This window comes from Pan troglodytes, chromosome 20, assembly GCF_028858775.2.
Source record: "Pan troglodytes isolate AG18354 chromosome 20, NHGRI_mPanTro3-v2.0_pri, whole genome shotgun sequence".
NCBI classification, from domain to species: Eukaryota; Metazoa; Chordata; class Mammalia; order Primates; family Hominidae; genus Pan; species Pan troglodytes.
In genome coordinates, this window is record NC_072418.2 from 52,119,497 (window position 1) to 52,135,000 (window position 15,504).

The 15,504-nt window shown below is 49.4% G+C and overlaps 1 protein-coding gene across 6 annotated transcripts in view; it reads left to right on the forward strand.

The window, feature by feature from the left end:
* TRPM4 (transient receptor potential cation channel subfamily M member 4) overlaps nt 1–15,504 on the forward strand; it is a 56,166-nt gene that overhangs the window by 10,451 nt on the left and 30,211 nt on the right. For 5 of the 6 annotated variants that reach the window (XR_002940691.2, XM_054673955.2, XM_024351548.3 and 2 more), the window contains 5 exons: nt 114–277; nt 553–736; nt 6,142–6,203; nt 6,363–6,554; nt 6,794–6,893. Coding sequence is in view for 4 of the 6 variants with exons in the window: in XM_054673955.2 (XP_054529930.1) it covers nt 114–277; nt 553–736; nt 6,142–6,203; nt 6,363–6,554; nt 6,794–6,893 (702 nt within the window). In the remaining 2 variants the exon portion in view is untranslated. Of the gene's footprint in view, nt 1–113; nt 278–552; nt 737–6,141; nt 6,204–6,362; nt 6,555–6,793; nt 6,894–15,504 lie in introns of those variants that run through there. The other variant, XM_054673957.1, reaches the window with a different exon arrangement.

Here is a 15,504-nt window from a genome sequence, read left to right on the forward strand (position 1 = left end):
ATCTCCCCCACGACTGTGGGTGGCCTCCCCCGCCGCCCAGTGTGTGTGTGTGTCTCTGTCTTATTCTTTGTTTCTCTCCCCCTGCCTCTGCATGTTCCTCGGCGTCTGTGTAGGAGCCTGGATTGTCACTGGGGGTCTGCACACGGGCATCGGCCGGCATGTTGGTGTGGCTGTACGGGACCATCAGATGGCCAGCACTGGGGGCACCAAGGTGGTGGCCATGGGTGTGGCCCCCTGGGGTGTGGTCCGGAATAGAGACACCCTCATCAACCCCAAGGTGTGACTCAGGGACTTGGAAAAGGGGGCTGGAGGCCTGGACTCCTGAAGCCTGAGGAAGGAGGGGCCGGGGGCCCAGACTCCTGGGTCTGAGGGAGGAGGGGCTGGGGTCTGGACTCCTGGGTCTGAGGGAGGAGGGGCTGGGGTCTGGACTCCTGGGTCTGAGGGAGGAGGGGCTGGGGTCTGGACTCCTGGGTCTGAGGGAGGAGGAGGGGCTCGTGTTTGTCCTTCTGGCCCTGATGAGGAGACGCCCTGGTCTGGCCATTTTTCCCCTAGGGCTCGTTCCCTGCGAGGTACCGGTGGCGCGGTGACCCGGAGGACGGGGTCCAGTTTCCCCTGGACTACAACTACTCGGCCTTCTTCCTGGTGGACGACGGCACACACGGCTGCCTGGGGGGCGAGAACCGCTTCCGCTTGCGCCTGGAGTCCTACATCTCACAGCAGAAGACGGGCGTGGGAGGTGAGTGGTCGAACCCATGACCCACAACCCACGACCCACAACCTGCAACCCCAGCGCTCAGGATCCCAGTAGTTTGGTCTGGTCGAGATTTGGGGAATTACCTATGGTTAAGTGTCTTTCCCCGTCATTATTCATGGTTTTAAAAACTTCTGTCTGAGAGTGAGTTAGCTCACATCAGTAATCCCAACACTTTGGGAGGCCGAGGTAGGAGGATTGCTTGAGGCCAGTAATTCAAGACCAGCCTGGGTAACAGAGCAAGACCTTGTCTCTACCAATAATAATAATAATAATAATAATAAAGAATAAAAAATAAATTAGCCAGGTGTGGTGTCGTGTGCCTGTAATCCCAGCTACTTGGGAGGCTAAGGTGAGAGAACTGCTTGAACCCGGAAGGTGGAGGTTGCAGTGAGCCGAGATCAAGCCACTGCACTCCAGCCTGGGCGACAAAGCAATACTCCATCTCAAACAAACAAACAGACTTTATTTTGAAATTTCTCATACATACAGAAAAATGCACGAAGGTGGACAGCTTGATGCATTTTTTTCTTTTTTTGAGACGGAGTTTTGCCCTGTTGCCCAGGCTGGAGTGCAGTGGCACGATCTCGGCTCACTGCAGCCTCTGCCTCCTGGGTTCAAGCAATTCTCCTGCCTCAGCCTCCTGCCTCAGCCTCCTGAGTAGCTGGGATTACAGATGCCCGCCACCACACCAGGTAATTTTTGTATTTTTAGTAGAGACGGGGTTTCACCATGTTGGCCAGGCTGATCTTGAGCTCCTGACTTCAGGTGATCCACCCACCTTGGCCTCCCAAAGTGCTGTGATTACAGGCGTGAGCCATCGCACCTGGCCTACACATTTTTCATGACCATCCTTTTAGGTTCAAACTTCTCTATCTTGCTTATTCTCCTAATTGCTGCATGATCTCCCGTAGTAAAGATGTACCCTCTGCTTTTTCTTTTTTGAGACTGGGCCTCTCTGTCACCCAGGCTGTGTGCAATGGCACGATCATGGCTCACTGCAGTCTCAACCTCCCCAGGCTCAGGTGATCCTCCCACCTCAGCCTCCTGAATAACTGGGACAATAGGCACATGCCACCACACTGAGCTAATTTTTGTATTCTTTGTAGAGAGGAGGTCTCCCTATGTTGCCCAGGCCGGTCTTGAACTCCTAGGCTAAAGTGGTCCATCAACCTTGGCCTCCCAAAGTACTAGGATTACAGGCGTGAGCCACCGTGCTTGTCCCCATCTGTTATTTAAAAATTTCCCCAATCTAAGGCCAGGTGCGGTGGCTCACACCTGTAATCCCAGCACTTTGGGAGGCTGAGGCAGGAAGATCACCTGAGGTCAGGGGTTCAAGCCCAGCCTGGCCAACATGGTGAAACCCCATCTCTGCTGAAAATACAAACAATTAGCAGGGCATGGTGCCGCGTGTCTGTTATCCCAGCTACTCGGGAGGCTGAGGCAGGAGAATCACTTGAACCTGGGAGGCGGAGGTTGCAGTGAGCCAAGATCATGCCACTGCACTCCAGCCTGGGTGACAGAGCGAGACTTCCTCTTAAAAAAAAAATTCCCCAATCTAATCTTTCATGGGATTACAGTTTAAAAAATAAATAAATAAAAATTTCCCAGTTGATGGATATCTAAGGTTTACTAATGTTTGACACTACAAATGATGCTGAATAAAATGTCTTTTTTTTTTTTTTTTTTTTTTTGAGATAGGGTCTCACTCTGTCACCCAGGCTGGAGTGCAGTGGTGTGATCTTGGCTCACTGCAACCTCCACCTCCTGGGCTCAAGGGATCCTTCCACCTCAGCCTCCTGAGTAGCCAGAACCACAGATGCACGTCACCACACCACGCCCAGCTAATTTTTTGTATTTTTGGTAGAAGCGGTGTTTTGCCGTGTTGCCCAGGCTGGTTTCGAACTCCTGAGCTCAAGCGATCCACCTACCTTGGCCTCCCAAAGTGCTGGGATTACAGGCGTAAGCCATCGCGCCCAGCAACAAAATGTAAAAAGCGACTTTTATATAGTGTCTATTGCTGTAAAAAGTCCTATCATTTTTATGGGGTTAGATATAGCTTTTGTCTCTTTCATAACCCCTTGGCTGCCTGTCTTAGAAAGGCTCATCCCACTCCAAGACAAATATTCTCCTAAGTCATCTTTTAATATCTCATAGTTTTATATTTAAACCTTTAATCCATCTGGAAATGATTTTTACATATTTTGAGGTCAGGAGTCTGTATTTCTGTTCATCCAAATGAGAAGCTATGTTTTCTTTATGACCATTTAATAAATAAACCATCCTTTCCTAGCTGAATAGAAATTCTTGTGGTTGTGTATTCAGATCCTTTATCTGTTGAAATCTGTTTTTTGGTTTTTTTGTTTTGTGTTTTTTTTTTTTTTTTTTTTTTTCATTTCTCTACTTTTATATTCCTGGGGCCAAACTATGCTTTGATTACAGCAGTTTAAAGACGTTTTAAGGCTAAGTGTGGTGGCTCACGCCTGTAATCCAGCACTTTGGGAGGCCTAGGCGGGTGGATCACTTGAACTCAGGAATTCAAGACCAGCCTGGTAACATAGTGAAACCCCATCTCTACAAAAAAAATTTAAAAAAATTTAAAAAAATTGCCAGGCATGGTGGCACATGCCTGTGGTCCCAGCTATTGGGGAGGCTGAGGTGGGAGGATCACTTGAGTTCAGGAAGTCAAGGCTGCAGTGAGCCGAGAAGGTATCTCTGCACTCCAGCCTGGGTGACAGAGTGAGACCTGTCTCAAACATAAAAGTAAATAAGTAAATCAATCAATCAATCAATCAATCAATAAAGATGTTTTAATATATGTTAGTGAAAGCTCCTTCTCACTGTCCTTTCTGAAAAATTTCTTGGCTCTTCTCTGACACTTATTTTTCCATATGAAGTTTAAAATTATTCTATTCTATTCAAAATAGGATAAACACCTCCAAACTTCCCCTCAACCCCCCTCTTTCTCCAGCCTGTATTGAATTTATGTGTTAATTTGTGACAAGTTGACTTACTGTTAGTTTTTCCATTTATTAGACCTGTCCTTAAATAAGATTTGTAAGATTCCTCATAAATATCCTGTACCTTTCTGGATGAATTAATTCCCAGGTATCTCATAATTTTCTTTTTCTTTTTCTTTTCTTTTTTTTTTTTTTTTTTTTTTTTGAGACAGGGTCTCTCTCTATTGCCCAAGCTGGAGTGCAGTGGTGTAATCACAGCTTACTGCAACCTCTGCCTCCTGGGCTCAAGTGATTCTCCCGCCTCAGCCTCCTGAGTATGTGGGACCACAGGCATGTGGCACAATGCTCAGCTAATTTTTTTTTTTTTTTTTGAGACGGAGTCTCACTCTGTCACCAAGGCTGGAGTGCAGTGGCGCGATCTTGGCTCACTGCAACCTCCGCCTCCCGGGTTCAAGCGATTCTCCTGCCTCAGACTCCTGAGTAGCTGGGATTACAGGCACGTGCCATCACACCCGGCTAATTTTTGTATTTTTAGTAGACGGGGTTTCACCGTGTTAGCCAGGATGGTCTTGATCTCCTGACCTTGTGATCTGCCTGCTTTGGCCTCCCGAAGTGCTGGGATTACAGGTGTGAGCCACCGCGCCCGGCCTAATGTTTGTATTTTTAGTAGAGATGAGGTTTCACCTTGTTGGCTAGGCTGTTTTTGAACTTCTGACCTCAAGTGATTCGCCCGCCTCAGCCTCCCAAAGTGCTAGGATTACAGACGTGAGCCACTGCACCTGGCTCCGGCTAATTTTTAAAGTTTTTTGTAGAGACAGGGTTTTGCCATGCAGCCCAGGTGGCCTCAAACTCGTGGTCTAAAGTGGTCCACCTGCCTCAGCCTCCCAAAGTGCTGGGATTACGGTCGTGAGCCACTGCGCCCAGCCAGCCAATATCTTATAATTTTATCAAAACATGAACAAGATACATTACTAGGTTTGAGGAAAGTTTTTGATTTTTGTGTATTTTTCTTGTATCAATCCTCTTACCAAATTTTCTTATTGATCTTTATTTTTATTTTTGGTGGAGTTTTCCAATTTTCTGGGAATACAAGTCATGTTTTCTTCAAATAGGTACTTTTGTCCCTTCCAGCTTTACAAAAAACCAAAAACCAAAAAATCAATTTTCACTTCAGTGATTTCATTTTTTTGCATTATTGAGTTAGCTCAAAACTCCAGGATGAATAGAGTGTTAGTGGTAATGTGGTCTAGTTTCTAATTTATTTATTTATTTTTTTGAGACGGAGTCCCGCTCTGTGCTCAGGCTGGAGTGCAGTGGCGTGATCTCAGCTCACTGCAACTTCTGCCTCCTAGGTTCAAGCGTTTTTCCTGCCTCAGCCTCCCGAGTAGCTGGGACTATAGGCACGAGCCACCACTCCCAGCTAATTTTTGTATTTTTGGTAGAGACGGGGTTTCACCATGTTGGCCAGGCTGGTCTTGAACTCTTGACCTCAGGTGATCCACCCGCCTCGGCCTCCCAAAGTGCTGGGATTACAGGCATGAGCCACCGCACCTGGCCTAGTTTCTAATTTTAATGGAAGTAGAGTTGATATAGTGCTATCTTTATGGTGCAATTGGATTTTGGTAAATATCTATATTGTGGTTAGATAGCCCTTTCTATTCCCATTTCCTTTACTTTCTATTTGAACTTTCACTCCCTCTGGCTCCTGGATGGTTAATCAATGACAGGATTGACTCATACAAGAAACACCTGCCTCATTCAGGGACTCAGGAGTCTAGGTCCTCAGCCCCCTCCTCCCTGGGGAAGTTAAGCATTACTGTCTTCAAAATCTAGCTCCCTCCTGAAGTGTCCAAAGGCATGACAATTCTGGCCGGGCACACTGGCTCACAGCTGTAATCCCAGCACTTTGGGAGGCCAAGGTGGGAGGATCCCTTGAGTCCAGGAATTCGAGACCAGCCTGGGCAAGATGGCAAGACCCCCGTCTCTACCAAAAATTAAAAAGTTAGCTGGGCACGGTGGTGTGTGCCTGTGGTCCCAGCTACTTAGAAGGCTAAAGTAGGAGGATCAAGATGTAGTGAGGTGTGATCATGCCCCTGCACTCTATCCTGGGCGATAGAGTGACACCCTGTTTCAGAAATTAGGCTGATGTGGTGGCTCATGCCTATAATCCCAGCACTTTGGGAGTCCAAGTTGGGAGGATTGCTTGAGGCCAGGAGTTCGAGACCACCCTGGCCAACATAGCAAGACCCCCATTTCTAAAATAAATACATAATTAAGTAAAAAAAGAAATGACAATTCCAATGAGCCTCTGAACAGAAGATTAGGACAAGGCTGATGTTTGCCCCAGGGACTCCTGGGAAATGCGGTTTTCTCCTATCTCCAGCAAAGGCTGATGGGAGGTAATCAAGCCCCCTTCTCTTCTTGCCTCAGGGACTGGAATTGACATCCCTGTCCTGCTCCTCCTGATTGATGGTGATGAGAAGATGTTGACGGTATAGGGGCCCGGATGCCCGGGTCTAAGGGGGAAGGAGGGTTGGGGGCCAGGACTCCTGGGTCCTGAGTCTTAGGGAGGGTCTGGGGGTCTGACTCCGGGTAGGGTGAATATCCTGCCTTTTCTGACGTGATGAATAAAGAATGCCTTTATCCTGTAGCGCATAGAGAACGCCACCCAGGCTCAGCTCCCGTGTCTCCTCGTGGCTGGCTCAGGGGGAGCTGCGGACTGCCTGGCGGAGACCCTGGAAGACACTCTGGCCCCAGGGAGTGGGGGAGCCAGGCAAGGCGAAGCCCGAGATCGAATCAGGCGTTTCTTTCCCAAAGGGGACCTTGAGGTCCTGCAGGCCCAGGTATGACACTGGGGGCCCAACTCTGGATCCTGAGATGGGAGGGAACTGGGGACTTGGGCTCCTGGGTCTGAGGGAGGAGGGGCTGGGGGCCTGGACTTCCAGGTTCCGGGAGAAGAGGGTGCTGGGCATATAGACTATTAGGTCCTGGAGGGGAATGGCCTCCTCCATCCCTTTGGACAGGGCCCAACAGGAGTTGGGGATGGAGGCGGGCTAGGGATGCAGAACTGGCTATTCCACAGGTGGAGAGGATTATGACCCGGAAGGAGCTCCTGACAGTCTATTCTTCTGAGGATGGGTCTGAGGAATTCGAGACCATAGTTTTGAAGGCCCTTGTGAAGGGTAAAAGTTGTACCCTCCAGTCTTCCCCCTCTCTCAGTTCAACCTTAGACACCTTTCCTGGCCTGGGCACTTCATCCACCCTCTCTAATCCAAGGCCCATGCCCCCTTTACCCCTCTTAATATTTTTCCCCTTTGGGGCTTTGCATGGTGCTATTTGGGCAGTTTTCCCAGATGCTTTCATTATGTTCCAGCATCTGCTTTCCTCCGTTGGATCCATCCATCCATTCTTTCATCTTTCCATTCATCCACATGTACAGATCGATCTTTCCATCTCTTTACCTACCATCCTTCCAGTCATCCCTCATTCTTCCATCCATCCACCCTTTCACCTGTCCATCCACACATCCACTGACAATTCCTGAGAATTCCATCCACTCATTCCTCCATCCATCCATCTTCTCACCTGTCCATCCATGCATCCACTGACAATTCCTGAGAATGCCATCTGCTCATTCTTCCATCCATCCATCTTCTCACCTGTCCATCCACACATCCACTGACAATTCCATTCACTTATTGTTCCATCCATCCATCTTCTCACCTGTCCATCCATGCATCCACTGACAATTCCTGAGAATGCCATCTGCTCATTCTTCTATCCATCCATCTTCTCACCTGTCCATCCACACATCCACTGACAATTCCTGAGAATTCCATCCACTCATTCCTCCATCCGTCTTCTCACCTGTCCATCCACACGTCCACTGACAATTCCATTCACTCATTCTTCCATCCATCCATCTTCTCACCTGTTCATCTACACATCCACTGACAATTCCTGAGAATTCCATCCACTCATTCCTCCATCCATCCATCTTCTCACCTGTCCATCTACACATCCACTGACAATTCCATTCACTAATTCCTCCATCCACCCATCTTCCATCCATTTACCCATCTACCCATCCATCTTTTCATTCATCCATCCAACTGTTCTTCCATCTATCCATCCACCCACCCATTCTTCCTTCCCTACATGCTTCCAATATACATGAAGCACTCTGGCTAGACATGAACCAAAGCACTGTCTCCCAGTGAGGAAGTCCAGATATTTCACTAGAAATGGCAGCTTGGAGGACGGAATGATGAAAACCAAGGCGGGGGAGCATAATGCACACCTGGAAGAGGCTGGGGAGGGTCTTATTTATTTATTCACTTATTGAGACAGGGTCTTGCTCTGTAGGCCAAGCTGGAGTATAGTGGTGTGATCACGGCTTAGTGCAGCCTCAACCTCCCAGGCTCAAGTGATCCTCCCACCCCAGCCTTCCAAGTAGCTGGGAACACACCCACCCACCACTACACCTGGTAAATTAAACAAAAAAAAAATTTTTTTTTTTTTGTACAGACGAGGTCTTGCTCTGTTGCCCATGCTGGTCGTGAACTCCTGGCCTCAACTGATCCTCCTGCCTCAGTCTCCCAAAGTGCTGGGATTACAGGCATGAGCCACCATGCCAGCCTCCTTTATTTAGTCAACAAATACAATCCTAGGCTCCAGAGACTAAAGCCAACCCATTTCCTGCTCTCAAAGACCCCAGATCCCACTAGGATTGTTTGGATACAACCTTAGGTAAAATTTAAGACAGAAGCACAGGCAAGAATCACTGTTGTTAGAAGGAAAACTTCAAGGAAAAGTGTGTGTGTGTGTGTGTGTGTGTGTGTGTGTGTGTGTGTGTGTGTATTTTGAGACAGAGTCTTGCTCTGTCGCCCAGGCTGGAGTGCAGTGGTGCGAGTTTGGCTCACTGCAACCTCCACCTCCCGGGTTCAAGCGATTCTCCTGCCTCACCCTCCTGAGTAGCCGGGATTACAGGCACGTGCCATCATGCCCGGCTGATTTTTGTATTTTTAGTAGAGACGGGGTTTTACCATGTTGGTCAGGCTGGCCTCGAACTCCTGACCTCATGATCCATCCACCTCGGCCTCCCAAAGTGCTGGGATTACAGGTGTGAGCCACTGCACCTGGCCAGAGAAGTTGGCATTTAAACCGGACCTTGGCCAGGCACAGTGGCTCACACGTGTAATTTCAGCATTTTGGGAGGCTGAGGAGGGAAGATCGCTTGAGCCCAGGAGTTTGAGACCAGCCTGGGCAGCATGGTGAAATGCCACCTCTATAAAAAATACAAATAATAAGTTGGGGATGGTGGCGCATACCTGTAATCCCAGCTACTTGGGTGGCTGAGGCAGGGGAATCGCTCAAACCTAGGAGGCAGATTGTACCACTGCACTCTAGCCTGGGTGATAGGGCAAGACTCTGTCTCAAAAAAAAAAAAAAAACCTAAATAAATAAATCAAATAAACTGGACCTTGATAAGTCAGTAGAATTTGGATTTAGTAAGCTAACGAGTGGGACAGATAAGTATTCAGGAAGATTCCCAGGGCTCTGTGTGGGGAGGGTCATTTTTGGTGTCAGAAGAACTTTTTTCTTTTTTTTTTGAGATAAGGCCTCGCTCTGTTGCTCAGGCTGGAGTGCAGTGGTGTGATCTTGGCCCACTACAGTCTTGACCTCCTGGGCTCAAGAGATCCTCTCACCTCAGCCCCACAAGTAGCTGGGACCACAGGCATGTGCCATCATGCCTGGCTTTTTTTTTTTTTTTTTTTTTGAGACGGAGTTTCGCTCTTGTTGTCCAGGCTGGAGTGCAATAGTGCCATCTCAGCTCACTGCAACCTCCGCCTCCCGGGCTCAAGCGATTCTCCTGCCTCAGCCTCCCAAGTAGCTGGGATTACAGGCATGCGCCACCACACCTGGCTAATTTTGTAGTTTTATGTAGTTTTAGTAGAGATGGGGTTTCTCCATATTGGTCAGGCTGGTCTCGAACTCCCGACCTCGGGTGATCTACCTGCCTCGGCCTCCCAAAGTGCTGGGATTACAGGCATGAGCCACTGTGCCCAGCCTTTTTTGTATTTTTAGTAGAGATGGGGTTTCACTATGTTGCCCAGGCTGGTCTCGAACTCCTGGGCTAAAGCTATCTGCCCAGCTCGGCCTCCCAACGTGCTGGGATTACAGGCGTGAGCCATTGTGCTTAGGCCAGAAGAATTTTACGGGGGAAATACACACTAAGATAGAAACTCCCCAGATACACGGTGGCAATATATACAGCATTCTGCCTCAGCTCCCCACCCATGTTTGTGGTGTGGTATATATTTTAATTATTTCTTTCTTTTTCTTTTTCTTTTTTTTTTTTTTTTTTGAGACAGAGTCTCGCTCTGTCGCCCAGGCTGGAGTGCAGTGGCGCGATCTCGGCTCGCTGAAAGCTCTGCCTCCTGGGTTCACGCCATTCTCCTGCCTCAACCTCCCGAGTAGCTGGGCTCTCTATTTTTAGTAGAGACGGAGTTTCACCGTGTTAGCCAGGATGGTCTCGATCTCCTGACCTTGTGATCCACCCGCCTCGGCCTCCCAAAGTGCTGGGATTACAGGCGTGAGCCATGGTGCCCGGCCTCTTTTTTTTTTTTTTTAAAGAGTCTTTGTCTGTCGCCCAGGCTGGAGTGCAATGGCGCCATCTCAGCTCACTGCAACCTCCTCCTCCCAGGTTTAAGCGATTCTCCTGCCTCAGCCTCCTGAGTAGCTGGGATTACTGGTGCCCACAACCGCACCCGACTAATTTTTGTATTTTTAGTACAGACAGGGTTTCGCCATGTTGGCCAGGCTGGTTTTGAACTCCTGACCTCAGGTGATCCACCCGCCTCGGCCTCCCAAAGTACTTGGATTACAGGTGTGAGCCACCGCGCCCGGCCTTAATTCATTTTTAGGTATTTTTTGAGACAGTCTCACTCTGTTGTCCAGGCTGGAGTGCAGTGGGACAATCATAGCTCACTGCAGCCTTGACCTCCTGGGCTCAAGTGATTCTCTCGCATCAGCCTCTGAGTAGCTGTGCGCCACCATACCAGGCTAATTTATTTTTAATTTTTTTGTAGGGATAGGGTCTCCCTATGTTGCCTGGGCTGGTCTTGAACTCTTGGGCTGAAGAGATCCTCCTGCCTTGACCTCCCAAAGTGCTAGGTATAGTACAGGCTGTGGTAGGGTAGAAAGAGCAAGTTACTTTTGCTTTGGAATCAGACAAAACTGAATTTAAATACCAGCTTGGGCCAGGTGCAGTGGCTCACGCCTATAATCCCAACATTTTGGGAGGCTGAGGTAGGATCACTTGAGGTCAGGAGTTCGAGATCAGCCTGGCCACCATGGCGAAACCCTGTCTCTACTAAAAATACAAAAATTAGCTGGCGTGGTGGCGGGTGCCTGTAATCCCAACTAGTTGGGAGGCTGAGGCAGGAGAATCGCTTGAACCCAGGAGGTGGAGGTTGCCGTGAGCCAAGATCATGCCACTGCACTACAGCCTGGGCGACAGAGCGAGACTCTGTCTCAAAAACAAACAATCAAAAAGAAACAAACCAGCTTGGCCCTTTCTTGCTGTGTGGTCTTGAGAAAGCAGCTTCCCCTCTCTGAGCCCCAGTTTCTCTCTGTGGAAAGTGGAGATAATATCTTACAGCAGTGTTATAAGCCTCCATGGCAAGGTATGAGTTGTGCCCGGTCCCGGTGGGGGCCCAATAAGAGGGATCTCCTCTTAATATGATTCCATTTCCTCTGGGGGTACATCCTTCAATATAAGGTAACTCTCAGTGGGCAAATCTGATTCACTCTGCGGAAGTTAACTCAGCAGCCTCCTGGGAGAAAATAACGGCAGCTCTGCAAGATGTGGTTTGAGGGGGGGGTGTTGTAAGCCCAGCAGGAGTGGAAGTGATCACAGTCCACTGGGGGAACTGGAGATGGCTGATAGGCTTGGGGATAGCAGAGTTGAATGGATGGAATTTCAGCAAGAAAGAAGGGCAAGGTCATGAATGCGTCTTTTTTTTTTTTTTTTTGAGACAGTGTCTCACTCTGTTGCCCAGGCTGGAGTGCAGTGGTGTGATCTCGGCTCACTGCAACCCTCGGGTTCAAGCGATTGTCCTGCCTCAGCCTCCCGAGAAGCTGGGACTACAGGCACCTGCCACCATGCCTGGCTAATGTTTGTATTTTTAGTAGAGATGGGGTTTCACCATGTTGGCCAGGATGGTCTCGACCTTCTGACCTCGTGATCTGCCTGCCTCGGCCTCCCAAAGTGCTGGGATTACAGGTGTGAGCCACCGCCCCTGGCCCATGAATCCTTCCTAAGAGTCTAGCATAGGCAGGCCCAGTGCTGGGCAGTTGGTGTACTCTTTTGCCCTTCATCTCCCTTCCCTGCCTGCAAGGATTATCACCCCATTTTGCAGATGAAGAGACTGAGGCTCAGAGAGAGGAAAAATGGCTTGCCCAGGGTCATCCAGCTAGTAGCAGGGGTCAGGCTTTTCATGTGAGTCTGTATAATTCTCAAGCCCATTGCAAGGGGCATGTTTGGAGAGAGGTCAGAGGCTCGCAGGGTTGGTATGTATCATTGGCATGAAGGGAGTGTTGGAGACAAGGCCAGTGAGGCAGGTAGGGCCAAACCACCCAGGACCTCAAATGCCAGGCAGAGGGGCTAAGGCTGTCCTTGAGAGGCAGCAGAGGACCAGGGTCAGTTATGTGGATAAAAAACTCTCTGGCCAAGCGTGAAGGCTCATGCCTATTATCACAGCACCTTGGAAGACTAAGGAGGGAGGTTCGCTTGAGCCTAGGAGTTTGAGACCAGCCTGGGCAGCATAGTGAGACCCCATGTCTATAAAAAATTAGCTGGGTATGGTACTGTGTGCCTGTAGTCCCAGCTACTCGGGAGGCTGAGGCAGGAGGATCGCTTGAGCCTGGGAGGTCTCAAAGCTGAAGTGAGCTGTGATGGCGCCACTGCACTCCAGACTGGGTGACAGACGAAGACCCTGTCTCAAAAAACAAAAACAGACTCTCTGGGAGTGGGTGGGGGCAGAGTGGAGAGGAGAGAAGAGACTGCAGTGATGGTGTTTGGGGGTGCCGAAGCTTGAGCTATAGCTGGGGCCAGGAGGACAGTCGGGGAGGCTCAGCAGAGAGTCAGGAGGCTGGACGTGGGACATGAAGCTTGGGGGCTGATGGCCTGTGAGATGGGAGGAGCAGGAAGGGACAAGGACAGTACCTGCGGGTCTGCCTTATTGACTGGGTGGACAGAGGGGCCATTCCTGAGATGAGGACATAGGGAAGATGGGTTTGAGGGCTAGATGCTGAGTTGAGTATGGAACACGGTGAGTCTGAAGGGACAAGGTGGGGCCAGGGTCGAGTGCCCAGGTGACAAATGGTGCCAGATTAAGGCGGAATATAAAGCAAGGTATTATTATTATTACTTTTTTTTTTTTTTGAGATGGAGTCTTGCTCTGTCGTCCAGGCTGGAGTGCAGTGGCATGATCTTGGCTCACTACAAGCTCCACCTCCCAGGTTCATGCCATCCTCCTGCCTCAGCCTCCTGAGTAGCTGGCACTACAGGCGCCCGCCACCATGCCCGGCTAATTTTTTGTATATTTAGTAGAGATGGGGTTTCACTGTGTTAACCAGGGTGGTCTCGATCTCTTGACCTCATGATCCACCCATCTCGGCCTCCCAAAGTGCTGGGATTACAGGTGTGAGCCACTGTGCCCGGCCTCTTATTATTATTTTTGCAACAGAGTTTCGCTCTGTTGCCCAGGCTGGAGTGCAATGATGTGATCTTGGCTCACTGCAACCTCCCCCTCCCAGGTTCAAGCGATTTTCCTGCCTCAGCCTCCCAAGTAGCTGGGATTACAGGCATGAGCCACCACGCCCAGCTAATTTTGTATTTTTAGCAGAGACGAGGTTTCTCCATGTTTGTCAGGCTGGTCTCGAACTCCTGACCTCAGGTGATTCGCCCACCTCGGCCTCCCAAAGTGTTGGGATTACAGGCGTGAGCCACCGCATCCAGCCTATTATTATTATTTGAGACGGAGTCTCCCTTTCTCACCCAGGCTGGAATGCAGTGACGCGATCTCGGCTCACTGCAACCTCCACCTCCCGGGTTCAAGCGATTCTCCTGCTCAGCCTCCCAAGTAGCTGGGACTACAGACGCACGCCACCATGCCCAGCTAATTTTTTGTATTTTAGTAGAGATGGGGTTTCACCGTGTTACCCAGGCTGGTCTCGAACTCCTGAGCTCAGGCGATCCGCCCACTTTGGCCTCCCAAAGTGCTGGGATTACAGGCGTGAGCCACGGCGCCCGGCCTATAAAGCAAGATATTATAAACAATTTTGTTTCCTTCTTTTGAAACTGTGGGGAAAGTAGGAGAGCTTCATAGAATCGTAGAAAATCATGGAAAAGTCCGCTCTGAATGGACGTCTGGGTTTTGAAAGAGCACAGAAAGCCATGAGGTCCTAGACATGTTACTGCCTTTCTGGGCCTCTGTTTCCTCAAGCACAGCCTTGGAGGTTACACTGGCCAAGCTGCAGTGTCGCCACAGCGTGGAACTTCTTCCCACAGTTACTGTAATTGATTACAGTGCTATGAAGGGGGTGCCACTATTTCCCATTTAATAGATGAGGAAACCGAGGCTCCCAAGGTTCAATGGCTTGCCTGAAGTCACTCAGTTGGTACTGGTGGACCGGGGACTGGAACCCACGTCTGCCTGCCCCAGAGCCCATTGCTCACCTCCACTCCATGAGATTATCTCTTTCTGTGGTACCAGTTTTTGGAGCAACCAAAATGAGATGAATTTGTTTTGGAGATAGATATGGAGCAAGTAGAGGCAGAAGGAAACCTAACTCCATGTCACGACAAATGCCCTTCAGGACTTTTCATGCCCCTGTTGACTGCACATGTTTGGATCCACTAAATAGCTGGATCAAATTTTTAAGGGTTTCTTGTTCTCTCTTGCTGTTTCAGTGACCTCCAGGGTCTCTCGGAGTCCCTCTCGTGTTCTCATTTTCTGCTGTTGTCACCTCTTTCCCCTCACAATATACCCCAAGTTTCAGAAATCAGAGCGACTCACGTTTGTCATCATCTGCTGTGTGTGTGTGTGTGTTTTGCACCCGGGCCTTTGCTTCTGCTGTGCCTGCTGCTTTGAACGCCTTCTTCCCACCTTAGAGGGTACACCTCCCAGTCCTGCTGGTCTTTCAAAGTGCTACCTCAACACCCATTCTCTGGGAGCTCTCTTGGGCCACTCTGTACCTCTGTGACCATATCCTCCTCTGGGCCCTAATCATATTATATGCCTATAGATGCCTCCTTAGACACCCCTCCACCCTGCCTTCCATTATGGCCTGTCCAGCCTTCCCTTTAATCGCCCATCCATCTCTGATTGTCCGTCTGCCCCATCTTGTTTCCTCTCTCCCCATCCATCCGTCTGTCCATCTATCCATCTATCCACCCTGTACGTCCATCTATCCATCCATCCATTCATTCATCCATCTCTTTATCCTTTCATCCATCCATTTATCCATCCCATCCATCCATCCTTCCATCTGTCCATCCATCCATCCTAATCATATTATATGCCTACCTCTGAGGGCACCAAGCACCCTGAGGGTAGTTATGTGTTGGGGGGACATATTTCCCCCAATAGAACCAGCTTCTTCAGGGTAGGAACTGTATCTGATTTCTCTCTCCATCCCTCCCACTGCTTGGTCCATAACATACCTCAATAAATATTAAATGAATAAGTGATTCCTTTTCTTTCTTCTTGGGGGCTGTAAACCAGT